The sequence below is a fragment of the Adiantum capillus-veneris genome, chromosome 24, assembly GCF_014529385.1.
Source record: "Adiantum capillus-veneris isolate H3 chromosome 24, ASM1452938v2, whole genome shotgun sequence".
Lineage (NCBI taxonomy): Eukaryota > Viridiplantae > Streptophyta > Polypodiopsida > Polypodiales > Pteridaceae > Adiantum > Adiantum capillus-veneris.
Window position 1 is genome coordinate 103,952,348 of NC_140954.1, and position 15,878 is coordinate 103,968,225.

Genomic DNA, 15,878 nt, shown 5'->3' on the forward strand with positions numbered 1-15,878 from the left:
AGCAAAAATCTCATTAATAATGTTATGTTATTTTACAAGGGCACCACATATGACATACATATTGACCAAAGCATTGCCAAGCAGACCATGTTTCTTCAACAACTCCTGAAGTCGTCCTGAATTCTCTCACCCATTTGAAGGTCTTGCACTTGCCTTCAAAGTTCAAGCATTCGTAAATACATTTGCAAAAAGGCCACCCTTTGCATCTGGATAAAACAACCCAAAGCTTCTTGCAATAGCCATGTTGGGCATATCCTTCAATAAATCCGGTGCAAAGAGATGACATTTTAGATGGAAAGTTCATCCACCAATAACTTTATGTGCTTTGTAAGGGCCCCACATTTTGCATACATATAGACCAAAGCATTGCCAAGCCCCCTCACTAGCAATGTCATCGTGAATTCTCTCATCCCATGTGAAGGTCTTGCACATCCGACCAAGGCGATTGGCCTCTTAAAATCCAAACATGTCTATAAGAGCATCACCTTGCACAACATGATGCTCCAACAACCCCTGCCTTGGAAGCTCAATATGGATTTGCTGCCTTGCCACAACCATGTTGAGCATATCCTTCAATGAATGCGTTGCAAAGAGACCACATTTTAAATAGATAGTTCAACCAATAACTTTATGTGCTTCGTAAGGGCCCCACATTTTGCGTGCATATAGGCCAAAGCATTGCCAAGCCCCTAACTAGCAGTGCCATCGTGAATTCTCACACCCCATGTGAATGTCTTGCACATCTGACCAAGGTCGTTGGTTTCTCACGATAAAAAATTATCCACAAGAGCGTCACTTTACACAACATGATGCTGCAAAAACTCCTGCCTCAAAAGCTCATCATGGATTTGCTTTCCCTTGTCAATGACCCCAATGACCACAAGCTTTGAAGAGGCATCCTGGAAGAGTGTCTGGTGCTGAAAACAATCTCCCTTTTCTTGGCTGCAATACTTTAAAGTAACTGTTACCTAAAGTGAATGGTGAAGAGGTGTTCAAAACTTGCACCATTGCTACTAGGAAATTTCTTTTTGAAGCTATAGAAGTGGTTCAAGAAGCGGTGTCAATGCAAAGAGGCAACAACCGCTACTCATCATGGCCAAGCAAGGTAGAAGAGCTATTTGCGTTTGTCTCAATGCCATGCAATACCTTTTTGCTAGCTGCAAATTGCCTAACCCTCGATTGCTTTTGCTAGCTGTTGGTGATGCGACTCAACACTTTTCGCTAGCCGCCACCAACACCTAGTCTAGGTTATTCGACGACTTCTTTCCATCAAGAAAAAGCAACTGAGCTTTTTTTTAACGTACAATTGACATCAAGTCAAGGGCCACGATTAGCCTCCTCACTATCTCACACGGGCATGGGCAGGAGGGGATCAATGGCCCATGCCCATTTCGAGGATCGGGTGCGATCTGAGCCGTCCGATGCGGTTTGTGTAAATTTGGGAAAATAGGCAAGTTCGGGTGTAGCAAACTTGTAAATTTACCCCCCCCCCCCCCCCCCCCCAAAAGAATCAAACCTAGAACATCACCTTTGCAAGCCTATCACCTTAACCACCTCACCTGTACGTGCTTGTTGAAAGCATTGGGAGAAGGGCTTCCCTTATGATGTACCTGCTGCTCTGTAAATTCGGGTCAGTTTAGTAAATCCAAGCAAATTGGTAAATTCGGGTGTGCTGCAACATCGAACGGGTCACGATGCACCCGCTCAGGGATATAAGTGTGGGCTGCTAGCAGCCCACGCCCGTGTGAGATAGTGCTGAGACATGATTAGGCCAAGCGACCACGTTTATGAGGTTCGTTGTGGAAAATCGCATTAAGGAACTACACAATCAAAACGTTCCGACAAAACTTCTATAGCAAGGCCAACCAAGCAAGAAATTGTTATTTTCCTAGCGCGAAGTAATTTGCGCACAGCGATTGAACGTGGCGATGGCTATAGAAGAGCTGGAAAGCGCGGCCGCTGAAAGACGAGAGAGGCTCCGAGCGCTGCGCGCGGCTGTGGAGCTTGTCGGCCCTCCAGAAGAACAGCAGGCGCAGGAATCTCAGGAGGACGAGAAACCTCCCTTGTAAGTTTTACTAGACATTTGTACATGCAGATTGTGTTTGGTTAGCCTTCTTCATGAACATGTACATGATGGATGGTTATTCATTGTGTCATGCACTCACATGCTTCTCTATCCTTATGCTGTGCATCTAGGAGTAAGAGTAATAGTAGTGGATTATTTTTTTTCCTCAAGATAGCGACTCGGTTTTTTTCAGGTAGGGGGTTTGTGTTAGAGAAGCTCCTAATCGTAGGAAAGGAATCTTCATACAATAATAGAAGCTAATTTCTTTATGGGGTTGATGGGTTTGAGTATCAATCAAGACAATCATGGCAAGATGAAGTTGATGGTTATATTTTTTGTGGATGAAAATCATAAGTCCATGATTTGCACCTTTTTTAAATGGATGTGGGCTATCCTTGGACTCATCCAGGTATAGATTTTGTTAATTGGTGTTTGCCCACTTGTATGGATCATTGGCAGTTGGATTCTCAATGTTTGAGTCCCATAGTAGCTAGGCAGTTTCGAAATGTTTCTTATGAAACGAGTTTCAAAAGTTTCAAAATGGTTTTGCCAGACTATGAAACGCCATTGTAGAAGTTTTACCACCAACCATGAATAAATAGCCATAAACATGTGAGTGTGGAGTGTATGCATTGGCACACAAACCGACGGTGAAATACTAACAGGACGACACTACGTGCCAATTGAAAAGATCAGACTTTTAACAATTCAAAACAACTATAGAGAGAGAGAGAGAGAGAGAGAGAGAGAGAGAGAGAGAGAGAGAGAGAGAGAGAGAGAGAGAGAGAGAGAGAGAGAGAGAGAGAGAGAGAGAGAGAGAGTTTCACTTCTAGAAAACCTTGGCGCCCATTTTGGTATTTCTTTATATTGCTTCCACAAAGTAGAAGCTCTGGGAACTGTGTCACAAACTGATGATGTGGCAGCCCGGACTGTGAGAGTGCGCGTGTGCGGAAGCGTGAGAGAGGAGCGAGAGAGAGACAGTAGACACAAACACAAGAGATGGTGAAGAGGGGGCGATCAGCCCCCCATGATTACCAACCATGAGCAGAAGACCCAATACAATCAGACGTGTGATCTCTGTGAGATGAGATATGGAAGTGGGTACCCCTTGGCCCCATAAATGGGTGCCCAAGGGGAGGTAGGGCAAGGCCTGATAAAAATCCCCACAACCCAACAGAAAAATGATATATGGAAATATATGCGGGCATCCGGACAAAAGTGGGTGGCCGGCCCCAAACTCGGGCGGCCGAACCAAGTACAACCTAGACTATGGGTGGCCAGCCCGGAGACATCAGCCCGGAGACATACTAGCCGTACAAGTATGCCCTAGACCTGTGATGCAGCAGAGTGGTGTAAGTCTAACACCCCCTGTCAGCACATAATGCTGAACAAACCGCATGAAGCCGAAGATGTGAGGCAAATGATGAAGATGTCTGCTGCGATGTCCACTGAAGGACAATACTCTGGCGAACTTCGCAAGTGTAGCAGCAGTCTGGGTGTCCCGACCGCCAAGAAATCTCCATGGGAAGATGTCGTCACGAGTAGTGTAGCAAATTGTTGTACTTTGTCAATACAAGGTGAAGATACCGCGTGAAGGTCCCGAACTCTGTGTGAAAACAACTCCTTGTCGTGAAAGGAGTGCCAATAGACATGCAAGTGTCCTGCCTAATAGGACCTGTGGTGTCTGTAGTCAAACCGTCAGGAGAAAATGGAGAAGCCCACGAACCGTCATGAGAATGACCGGAAGCCTGTCGATGCATGAACCTATAACCCAAGGTGGCCAGGTGGCTAAGCTGTGTAAAACTCCAGGAAGGCTAGATGTACCAATCTGTGCCATAATCGTCCTCAGAATGAAGGAAAGCCAGACTCAACAGCCTGCACTGTAGAAGCTACCATAAGCTGCAACAGTCACTGATAGACCCCACGGACCACCACTGTATGGTGTCCTGTCAGTAGGTAGGGTAATCCAAGATGAGGGGAAGGCCAGACTAAACAGTCTGCGCTGTGAAGAGCCTCTGAGAAGAGGTGTGCTTAGACCAAGCTGTCTACACCGTAATCATCTTGTAGAAGAAGTGAAGCTAGACTAAGTAGTCTGCATTGTCTTCCCCTTATCTCTTGCCTCCAATCCTCCGGTGTCAACCAAAACAAAATCCGCGCCAACAATGTCACCAAACCGCATCTTGTTGTGGCTCTTAATGTGAATGAGCTGGGAGTGGCCTACTGCCCAGGTCGGGGGATAAGTTTGTTGTAAGGTTACCAAGGGTGAGTGTAAGCAACTCTGAAGGTAGCAATCCAAATGATCAGGAGTGTAGAAGAGCAACTGCACTACCATCCAAGCCAAGCTCCGGGTGACTCCGGATGTAGTCGCGGAATGATGTTTGATCTCCCGCATCTCGCAGGTAAACACTCCAAGAGAGTCCAAAGAATTGAAGTCCCACTCCAGTTTGTAGATCCAAGCAATGAACTTGTCCAAGAACAGATCCAAGATCCTCTCTGTAAGCAAGTGATCTGACGTGTCGAGGTCAAGTGGTAAGTGTATGTCCACCAAAGATGGTGGTGTCTTCTCTGAGAATGTCGTAATCCCATATGCCATGAGCATGGCCATATCTCGTGTGAACTCCTCTGATGAGTGCATAGGAGTATCCATAGCAAACCACAAGTCACCACCCCCTCTGGAGTGTGCAACCGCCGAATGATGGCTGGAATGAATGGATCTCCCAAGGATTGTACGCCCGTAGATGATCAAGCTGATGTCGAAGATACCGTGTACTGCAGCAGTCACTGAGAGATCGCACGGACCACCATCGGATGGTGTCCTGGCAGGAGGTAACTTCATCCTTTGTGAAAGAAGCCAAGTGGTTGCTGTCCACCCAAAAACGCAACTGCGAGATGATGAAAACGCTGCTGTCCAGCGATTTTCAGTGTGCTCGTACGCTCCCGGCATGGTCCGGAGCGGTGCAGAGGAGTATGGGAAGGGTGGTGAATCACTATCACTGCCCCAGATGGGCTGAAAACAGAGAAAACAGCAAGGGGTCATGGCTGAAATCTGATGAAGACGGAGAGGATATTCGCCGGCAATGCACCAGATGCAAAGCCGGGTGGGTGGTGGCGAGATCCAGGGTCCAGAAGCTGAGCGCTGTCCTTCTGCTGCAAAAACGCAGGTCAATTTTCAGTCCACTTTTGCCGCACTTGTTGGCACCAAAAACCTTCTGTTTGCTGAAAAAACAAAGGCTTGATGGGTACCCTAGGTGCCCAGCAAGTTGTGGAAGGTGTCAACGACACAAAGTGACCAATAAAACCGCCGAAAATGGGCTGAAAACCCAAAAACACAGATGAAGGTAAAAACGCAAATGGATCTGGAGGGGTTTTCCACGACAAAGATGTCCAAAAATGGCAGCGTTAGCAGCCAGCAGGTGATCGCCAATGGAGGAAGCAAAAATGCAGGTGAAAATTGGGGATTCCCGCGATAGAAACTGCTCCTGATGCCGTCGCTTGCCTGGCTTTTGTTGATCGCTGGCTGATGTGATCTTGCCCTTGAGTAGAAGACCCAATACAATCAGATGTGTGATCTTTGTGAGATGAGATATGGAAGTGGGTGCCCCCCTGGCCCCATAAATAGGTGCCCAAGGGGAGGTAGGGCAAGGCCTGATAAAAATCCCCACGACCCAACAAAAAAACGATATATGGAAATATATGTGGGCGCCCAAACAAAAGTGGGCGGCCGGCCCCAAACTCGGGCGGCCGGACCTGGTACAACCTAGACTATGGGTGGCCAACCCGGAGACATACTAGCCGTACAAGTACCTGTGAAGCAGCAGAGTGGCGTAAGTCTAACTCGGACAACAGTACGGAATCTTGCATTTTGCGTTGACATGTTGACATGGAAGCAGTACGGGATTTCCGTGTTTTGTGTTGTGCCACGTGGCTGACTGTACGGATTTCCGCGATTCACACTGGTTTCTGTTGGGCCAAGAAGAGTTCTTTATGTACTGTTTCTAAAAGCACAAGGGGCCTTTAAATAAGAACCCAAGGCCGTTGACGAGCTTTTGAGCAGAGAGGGCCCACGGGAATTATAACTTTGCTCAAGCTTTAATATAAAAATAAATACCGAAAGGGACGCCAGATTTTGGGGCCAATACCTCTGGGCACGGAACTATGCCGGGCCATATCGACCCTAATTTTTAAAGTGTGATAAAGTTGTGAATTATTTTAAGTGATTCTCTCGTGTGTCGTGCTAGATTTACGACTTGTGGTGTCCAAGTCCATCACAGTGGTATTAGAGCTTCAGGCGTGTGCTTTTCTCAAAGCATACCGGTCCTACCAAAGATCAAACAAAGCACTTTGGCACTTTGGAAATTGCTATTAAAAAATTTTCGTGTTGCGACCCGAGACTTATTAGCCATTCGCACCCTTCATACATCGTGCATCGAGCGCCCTCCCGTCTTCATCACTCTATCTTATAGGGCATAAGTCATACATAACTCAGATTACACATGGATTTAAGTGACGAATCCCACACCCGATGCCTAATCCTGATAGTTCAAGCCAAGACATGGATGCCATGGGCCCACGGTCCGCCCCATGCCCTGCCATCCATTTGTGCGTCCATGCTGGGAGGAGTTCCGGATCGGATGAAAGCACGAAAAATTCAAATGGACAACCACCACCTTCTGACGATTCAAAAAAAGAGTACGGGCCACCGGGGCCTAGGGAGTACGAATGGAGATGCTACGTCACCAGCAGGTTGATACTTGTGCTAAGCAGATACTCCAATATTCGAAGGGAGATACTTTGGATCTTTATTGTGAGAGAGTTTGTGATGCTTTTCTACTTGCCTTTTCTTTTAAAAAGATCTCTTGTAAGCAGCAAATTGAGCGATTTTGTTGTGGACTTCCCTATAACAGGCTTGGACACTCCAAGCGTGAAGTCAATAGCAACACAAGAACAGAAACTTCAAAATTACTGAACTTTGACAGAGAGAGTGTCACGTGCACATGGCTATGTGTGCCACGTGGACATAGTTCATCAACTTCCAGAGCCAGTTTTCCCCTTATAGGGATGTCTAGAATCCTAGGAGGATTAGTACCGGCAATTTTGTGAGCCTGTTCGCAGGACCCACATGTCCGGACAAGTCCATTAGATTAGGTTTTCCTGTTTGGAACCCTCTTGCATAAATGGTTTGTATACGCGTTTTGACAGATGTTATTACACTACGGTGAGCATCTGGCATGACGAGCATGTAGTTCTAGGTTAGAGGAATCCGACGTGCCAGACCTCTCTTCGATCGGATTCCCGGTTGGGCGGATGTGCGGCAGTTGCACCCAAATCTAGATCCCTGGACCTATTTTTAATAATTCATTTTTATGATTTATTTGTTGGAATTGGTGGACGGTTTGCCCGACCCAAACAATAGCCAATATTTAAGCAACCTGAGCCTGGCCTTTGGAGGCAAGTGAAGAGCGCAAGTGGAGAACAAAGAGTCTGGCGTTTTGGGGCTTCCCATCAGCCAACGTTTTTAATTGGCAGCCATTGCCATCAGCCCTGCACAGCAGATCAGCCAGCGTTTTGGGACAGCAGCAGATCAGCAGCGTTTTCAGCAGCCAGCCCTAGCGCTCAGTTCTGCAGCAAATCAGCCCCAGCGTTTTCAGTTTTCAGCCCTTCCCCTCGACGGAGAGTGGCCTGACCTTGCCTACGCAAGTTTCCCGTTGCGGTCCGGTACTTAAGCAGCCCATCGAGCCTCTCCTCGGCCATTCCCTCGCTAGCATCGAGTGCTCCATTGCTGTCCACATCGGCCTCGTCGAGATCTGCGTTTTCAGCCCATCATACTTCTCACATCGGGAATGCAAATCAGCCCGCGGTGGTCATCCGCAATTCCCACATCGAGAAAGATCCAAGATGCATCAAAACAGCCCCGGAGGTGCCTCTTCCGGAGGAGTTACCATGGTGATTTGTCGTCGTCAAGTTTGCATTGAGGTATTGCATTGTGTATACATCCCATTTACGCAATTTAAAGCAAATACCACATTGGTAACGGTGTGGGGGGCCCATGAGAGGGTTGGTTGGGACCCCATCGGGTGTCGCTCTCTTCTTCTCTGTCTTTCTCTCTCCCTCTACACATCTCTATTGCATTCTCTCAGCCCCTCTCTTAAGGGGAACATAAAAGGAACATTCATTGAAGCAAAAGCATTCACTAATGCAAGGAAAGAAGGAAAGGATTTTGTAACAAACTTGGACACTCCAAGTCAAGAATCAACCGCGACAGCACCAAATAACCACTTCAAAACAATTCACAGATCACAATAGATTTGCACTGGCCCGGCGGAGTTCCGTGCCTAGAGATATTGGCCCCAAAGACTGGCGCCCCTTTCGGTATTTCTTTTTTATATTAATCAATCATCAAAGTACAAGAGAGCGGTTAGGGTTTCACTCTCAGACTCTGCGTCCAGATGCTCTGAGAAGTGAGGCCCTCACCACTAATTTAAAGGTTACAAGGGATGCCCAAAAGCAGAGCCCCAAAAGCTTTTAAAATCAAAAGCATCAATTCTCTCTCTCTCTTAGAGAGTCTTTTCTCTTTTTTTTTATATAAAAAAAAGCAAAAGCAAAATTCGCGTCGCTCATCATTTTCCAAAAAAAAAATAAATATTTTTTTAATTATTATTTTTTAAATCCGCCTCCGCGATTTTCGGAATTTAGGGTTTTTGGCAAAAATTAGGGTTTGCAGGAATTTTAGGGTTTTTGGCAGAAATTAGGGTTTCTGTTGTCTGCCACGTCATCACTTTGTGACATACCCCCCTCTTGAAAGCATTGTAATCGACCGCGATTACGCTTGCAAAACCGACAAAAGCCATAAACCGTCTTAGCAGACACTGACTGTTAGTACCTACGTACTAGGAACACACATCTAGCACATGTACAAAATCGACAGTCACATCACACGACATCACAGGACATCACCAGACATCACAAGACATCACATGACATTCAACATTCATTCGGATCTTAGACCATGATTTATCGGCAATGTAGCTAGCAATCACATCTAGGTCCAATCGGGACCTCATCGATGTCCGATTGACTAACCCCTATTGCAACCATGTCTATTCGAGATCAATCAGACCAAAATGCTGCAGTCATTTCGGCTATCAGTTCCTGCACTCACAAGAAGTCAAGAACAAATCAGTATCATAATCAGGAATTCCATTTCATAAAGTCATCCAGCAGAATACTGTCAGCTCTCAGTATCCCTGAAGCTCAAAGAGAAATCAGTGACTTTAGTATCAAAATCGAGGCATCTGTTGACAAGGGAGCGGAGTAACTCCCCTCTTGTGCATCCCACTGCACCAGATCTTCGGCCAAGCTGAGTTCTGGGTTCCGTTTGGAGTAGACTATGCTAAACCAAAACATCGAGGTAAAGTTTCACAATCCGAGGAGTATCTGCTAGGTCCTCCTCCTCCATCCACTTCGCATCAAATGCAGGAAAGTTCTTGAACTTAACCAAGAACCGCCTTCGGACTTTACCTTTCTTCGTATCATTATGTGCCAAAATCTGTTCAGGAACAAGGATCTCCTCGTTTTCTTCCACTTCGGGTTGCTCATCAGGCTCCCCATCATCAGGCACATCACCCTTAACAGGGTTCAAGAGACTCATATGCAATGCATTATGAATCCTCCAAGTATCTGGCAGTTCCAATCGGAAGGAGACATCATTTATCTTGTCAGTAATCTGGAAAGGTCCGTAGTATCACATACTAAGCTTTGGAAAAAGCCTCTCCTTTCCCTTTTTCTTTCTCAGGCGTGCCTTCTCAAAAGTAAGAGCACCCAATCATCCTCCTTCAGTTTCTAGTCGCGACGATGGCGATCCGCTGCCTTTTTCTGTCGTTCTTGAGACTTCTGTAAAGTCTCGCGAACCTTGGCAAAAGCCGTATCCAAATCATGCGAATATTCATCCGCTTCAAATTTCTAATCTTTCGTGCTCAGGAAGGATGGAACCTTCGCAGCAGTTTCAACAATCTCACATGGCGTCTTCCCCGTCGAAGAGTGTATCGTGTTATTGTAGGCAAATTCCACCAAAGGTAAGTTCTTTTCCCATTGAGTCTTCTGATCCGAGATACAAGACTTCAATAAATCTAAAATCACTGAATTGGCAATCTCAAATTGCCCGTCAGTCTGCAAGTGGAACGATGACGAGAACTGCAACTGCGTGCCAATGTTCTCCCAAATTGCTTCCAAAACAAACTCATAAATCTGGGGTCTCTGTCGGAGACAATCGTCTCAGGCGTGCCATGTAATCGGAAAATCATCGTGATCATTCTGTATTCTCGGGAGATAAAAAAAAAATGAAATCCATTTCAATATTTTCCCAGGGGCGGGTGGGTATGGGTAAAGGCTGTAACAATCCCTGTGCCTTATGCCTGTCAAACTTGACCTTCTGGCATACCAAGCAACTACGCACAAACTCTTCCACATCCTTCTTCAGTCTCCGCCAAAAGAAATCTCTCTCTACCCCTTTCATGGTGGTAGCAATGCCGCGGTGACCCGTAAAAGGTGGACAGTGGCAATCAGTCATAACCTTTTCCCTCAACGGCTGTGTAACTCACAACATAGTCTTTTTCATCAAGTAGCCTTCCCGAAGGGTGTATCCAGCTACTGTCTCCCCATCCCGTATCCGTGTGAAAATATCTGCAAAACCTGTATCTGTGGCATACTGATCGACCATATCCTTGAAGCTCCTATGATGTATCGCGGAAATAGCCAGAACCAACGGTTTCCGAGACAAAGCATCTGCCACCACATTCTTCTGCCCCTGCACATGGACAATCTCGAAGTGGAACTGTGACAAGATGTTCACCCACCGCATCTGCTTTTCCGAAAGCTGCTTCTGTGACAAGAAGTAGCGCAAACTCTGATGGTCTGTAAAGACAGTAAAATCCGCTCCGAGTAGGTAATGCCGCCACTGAGTAAGAGCATGGATAACCGCCAAAAGCTCTTTCCCATAGATCTGTGCTGTCATCTCTGGCCTAGAGAACAAACGGCTCTCGTAAGCTATGACATGGCCTTCTTGCATCAAGACCACACCCAGACTACGACCACAAGCATCACAAAATACTTCAAATGACTTCTGCAAGTCCGGCAAAGTCAAAATAGGTCCCGTAGTCAATTTCTCTTTCAACGTCTGAAAGGCAGTCACCTCTGGGGGTCCCCACGAAAAAGGTACTCCTTTCTGTGTCAAGGTATGCAAAGGGGAAGCAACCTCTGCAAACTTTCGTATGAACCGCATGTAGTACAAACATAGTCCCAAGAAGCTTCTAACTTCATGGACATTCCTCAAATCGGGCCAATCACGGATAGTCTCTATCTTGGCCGGGTCCATTCGCACTCCTGCTGCTGACACAATGTGTCCCAAAAAGTGTATCTCTAGTAGGAAAAATTCACTTTTCTTTGCATTAATCACTAACGTGTGATCTCGTAATGCCTGAAAGACTTGAAGCAGATGATCTCTGTGTTCTGCCTCATTCTTGGAGAAAACAATGATGTCGTCAAAGAAAGTGCCAAAAAAAAAAAAAAGCCTGTACTCTCGAAAAATCCTGTCCATCATCCGGTTAAATGTCGCAGGAGCATTGGTTAAGCCAAAAGGCATCACCAAAAACTCAAATAACCCAAAAGTCGTCCGAAAAGCTGTCTTGTAGACATCTCCTGGCGCTATCCTGATTTGATGATATCCACTCTTCAAGTCAATCCTGCTAAAGCACGAGGATCCCTGTAACCTGTCGAGTATATCATCGATCCTAGGAATCGGAAATCTGTTCTTGATGGTGATTTCGTTGAGAGTGCTATAATCGATGCACATTCTCCAAGATCCGTCTTTCTTCAAAACCAACAACACTGGAGAGCAATACGGTGAAGTACTAGGCTGGACAAGACCCTTTTCCAAGAGGTCTTTCACTGAGTTCATAATCTTTTCATTCTGTACTCGGCTCACACGATAAGGTGGCCGATTCGGTGGCGTGCTTCCAGATATCAGATCAATGGTATGATCTTCAGGTCCTCTCAAAAGCAATCGGCATGAGCGTGGAGAAAAAAAATCTTGGCGTTCTTTTCTTCAGGTCAAAACATATTCAACTTTTATCCATCGTTCAGTTCTCCCAAAAGAATGAGTAAGAAAATTGAAGTTCATCAAGTACAATCTCTAAGCCCTTCATTTATTTATCAAAGTCGCTTTCTCGGCCTGGTAGTCAACCACGGCGTAGTTCTTGTGGTACCAAGGGATCCCGAGTAGAACGTCACTCGCGTGCCTTGAACACCCCTGTCTTTGCAAACGAAGTTTGCCAATGCTCGGTGTAATGGCAACATCCCATCCGGGTGCCAGTCGAACTACCTTCGCCTGTGGCGTCAGTCTGTCGGGCGTAGTTCCAAATCGAGCCGCCAATTCCAAGTGAAAAGAAGTTGGCCTTGGCTCCTTCAAAAGAGCTTCTTGATCCTTCGCTTTGCCCCAAAAGTGGCAAAGTTTGTACTTTCATTCATTAGACTCGGTGCAGGTCCCACGCCATGTGGTACCAGTTCTGCTTTTCTCTCTCTGCCTTTTTTGCCACATTCCTCAGCTGCTCTCGAACTCTCAGACCTGTCGTCGTCTTTATCATTCTGTTCTTTCTGTGCCTTATCAGGGCACTTCGCGAAAATATGTCCATGTTCCCCGCATCCAAAGCACTTCCCCTCTCTGATGAAGCGAGCTCTCTCCTCAGGAGTAAGCTTGGGTCGTGCATCCTTTTTTTTTTTTCTCTGGATTGCTCTTTTTCATTCTACTTTCATTCCCAGAAGTCTGTTTGGCTCGTTGTGTCATGGCCTCATCTGTGGGGTAGGTCAGACTGTCAGAGTGAATGGCAAAGCCCCGCTTCGCACGACTCATCAACTCCTAAATAGAAGCTGACTTGTGTTCCAAGCAGTGATCTCGGATCTCTGTAGGTAGACCCAAGGTAAACCGCTCAATTTGTTCTCTGAACGAGATCTTCTTGAATGAAGAGGCGGGTAGAAAAGAGCTCCAGAATCTTTCACAATAAGAATTCACTGTATCGCTCTTGGTCATCCGGAGATGGTTCCAAGCAGCTCGTATATCTCGCTCAAACTCTTGAGTCAACCAAGAAGAAATAAAAAGCCTCTTGAATTTCAGCCATGTAACTGGCACAGTCTTGCTTAATAGAAGCGTGGACCACCAAGTACGAGCATTCCCCTTATAGTAAGAGGCAGCTCTCCGAATCTTGGAGTGCTCTGAATAGCGTCCTCCCGCGAAAGCGATGTCAAACTGCTGTATAAAAGACAAAGCCTTCGAAGCATCTGAGTATCCTCAAAAGTATCAAACTTGATCGAGTGGCCACCTTCCTTAAACTCTCGGACTTTCTTGCTTTTATCTTCGAGAAAGTCATACTAGTTGGCTTTGTAAAAAAAATTCTTCTTGTTCGCATAAAACTTTCCGTCATCGGAATGGGAGCTGTCTGTAGACGAGTCCTCAGTAGAACTGTCAGTCTCTGGGCGAGATGTAGCCTTCTTTGCCTTTTTCTTGGCCTTTCCGAAGCTTTGTGTCTTGCTTCACTTTTTGCTTTTTCTGTCTTCTTCGCTCTAATCGGAGGAGCTAGAAGAACTGTGAGAAGAAGAAGAAGAAGAACTGGGTACTCCTTCAAATCGAACACGCTTCTTCCGTTTCTTTGCCTTGTCAAATGTCAACCGACGACCCAAATATCCTTGGAAGTCAGTGCCTTTCTTCTGCTTTTTGCCGTGCTTTTTGTCTTTCTTTTGCACGTCGAAAAGCTGAGCAATCCGTGCATCAACCACGTTCTCCAGTTCCTGCTCCGTATATTTTCTTGGAGGCAGAAGGTTTCTCGAGAGCGGATTTCGGGAGTGGTGTTGTGGTTCTGTGCCACTCCATCTGTAGCTCTTTCAAAGAGGTCTGGTTCATATATTTTGCCATCTCCAGGTCCTTGGCAAAATTGAGCATCATCTTTGTTGCATCGCTGATCAACTAGCGACGCTCTATCTCTCGCCGCTCCGCCTAAGTAGGCCAAGGCGGGCCATACTCTCTGCCTGAATCTTCGTTGTGATCCCAGCCCGCATCTCCATATGCAGAGGGAGTTGACTGATCATTGCCTGAAGCCATAGGTGCCGCGGAAAAAAATTCGGGGATCGGATTTCCCGTAGAAGAGAAATCGGCCGTGCTCTGATACCACTGTAACAAACTTGGACACTCCAAGTCAAGAATCAACCGCGACAGCACCAAATAACCACTTCAAAACAATTCACAGATCACAATAGATTTGCACTGGCCCGGCGGAGTTCCGTGCCTAGAGATATTGGCCCCAAAGACCGGCGCCCCTTTAGGTATTTCTTTTTTATATTAATCAATCATCAAAGTAGAGAGCGGTTAGGGTTTCACTCTCAGACTCTGCGTCCAGATGCTGTGAGAAGTGAGGCCCTCACCACTAATTTAAAGGTTACAAGGGATGCCCAAAAGCAGAGCCCCAAAAGCTTTTAAAATCAAAAGCATCAATTCTCTCTCTCTCTTAGAGAGTCTTTTCTCTTTTTTTTTATATAAAAAAAAGCAAAAGCAAAATTCGCGTCGCTCATCATTTTCCAAAAAAAAAAAAAGTTTTTAAAAATCCGCCTCCGCGATTTCCGGAATTTAGGGTTTTTGGCAAAAATTAGGGTTTGCAGGAATTTTAGGGTTTCTGGCAGAAATTAGGGTTTCTGTTGTCCGCCACGTCATCACTTTGTGACAGATTTTGTGGAAGTGTAAAACTAGATCTTCACCATTTCAATTCCGCTGCACTTGACATTGGTATGAGAGCTTTGAAGATTTTGCACTAATCCGCTAATACCCAAAAAAAAAATAAAATTCTCTCTTGTGTTTTTGGTTGTGTTGGCAGCCCTTTGGTGTATACTCCTCCCACTCTTGGAACACCAAGCCTGTCATTGCGCGTGGAGCCGTGCGTCTTGAGCGTCGAAAAATAGCAACCAATTGTATACCGGGTGTTGCATGTGGGGTGCGCCGACAAGGGGATAGATAGTCTCCCTAAGATTAGTCTCCAACCTTCCTTGAACCAAGAGGAAATATCCTTGCATGGTCAAGACTCCTAGCGGTATGGATACCTCCACCAATCAAGAAGGCGAGCAAGTGCCACCTATGGATCCTCCAAGCCCTTCCCCAACTCCTCCTCCTTTGCCAGCAAATCCCATGGATGCTATGATACGCATGATGATGGAGAAGATGATGCGGCAAGACGAAGCTCGACGACAAGAGCGTTTGGAAGCAGAGGAGGCATGTCAATTAGAGCGTGTGGAAGCGGCGGAGCGTGAGGAGCGTCGATTGGCGGCCGAAGCCGAGGCTCGTAGGTTGGAAAGGGATTCCATGCGTGACCTCATCACCACCTTGGCGGTGTGACCCGCTCTCCCATCTTCGAAGCCCGATAATGAAAAGCTTGCCAAGACCATCGCGGAGGCAACCATTGCTACACGGACGACCAATGATCCCATTCCCGAGAAGATCACGTTCAGTAAGTATGACGGTAAGATGGATGCTATTGTCATTTACTCATGGTTGCATCAATTTACATCCTATTTTGCGGGGGGTTACAAAGTTTGAAAATAACAAGGTTCTGTTGGCTTCCATGCATCTCACGGGTGATGCCATCACTCGGAAGGATGAATGGATGGAGAAGCAAGCGGCGGCCCATACGACTGCCCATGTCGAGTCCTACCTCGTTCCCCCTCTCGAGCTTAGTTGGGAGGAGTTCGCGGAGGATCTCAAGACTTGCTTCCTCCCTCCACA

The 15,878-nt window shown here is 46.4% G+C and overlaps 1 protein-coding gene across 1 annotated transcript in view; it reads left to right on the forward strand.

Annotated features, from left to right (window-relative positions):
* The first annotated feature begins 1,847 nt into the window (after window positions 1-1,847).
* LOC147426886 (Cwf18 pre-mRNA splicing factor) overlaps window positions 1,848-15,878 on the forward strand; it is a 60,280-nt gene continuing 46,249 nt past the window's right edge. The window contains exon 1 of the mRNA XM_086498332.1: window positions 1,848-2,065. Coding sequence (XP_086354458.1) covers window positions 1,929-2,065 — 137 coding nt within the window. The 5' untranslated portion in view covers window positions 1,848-1,928. The remainder of the gene's footprint in view (window positions 2,066-15,878) is intronic.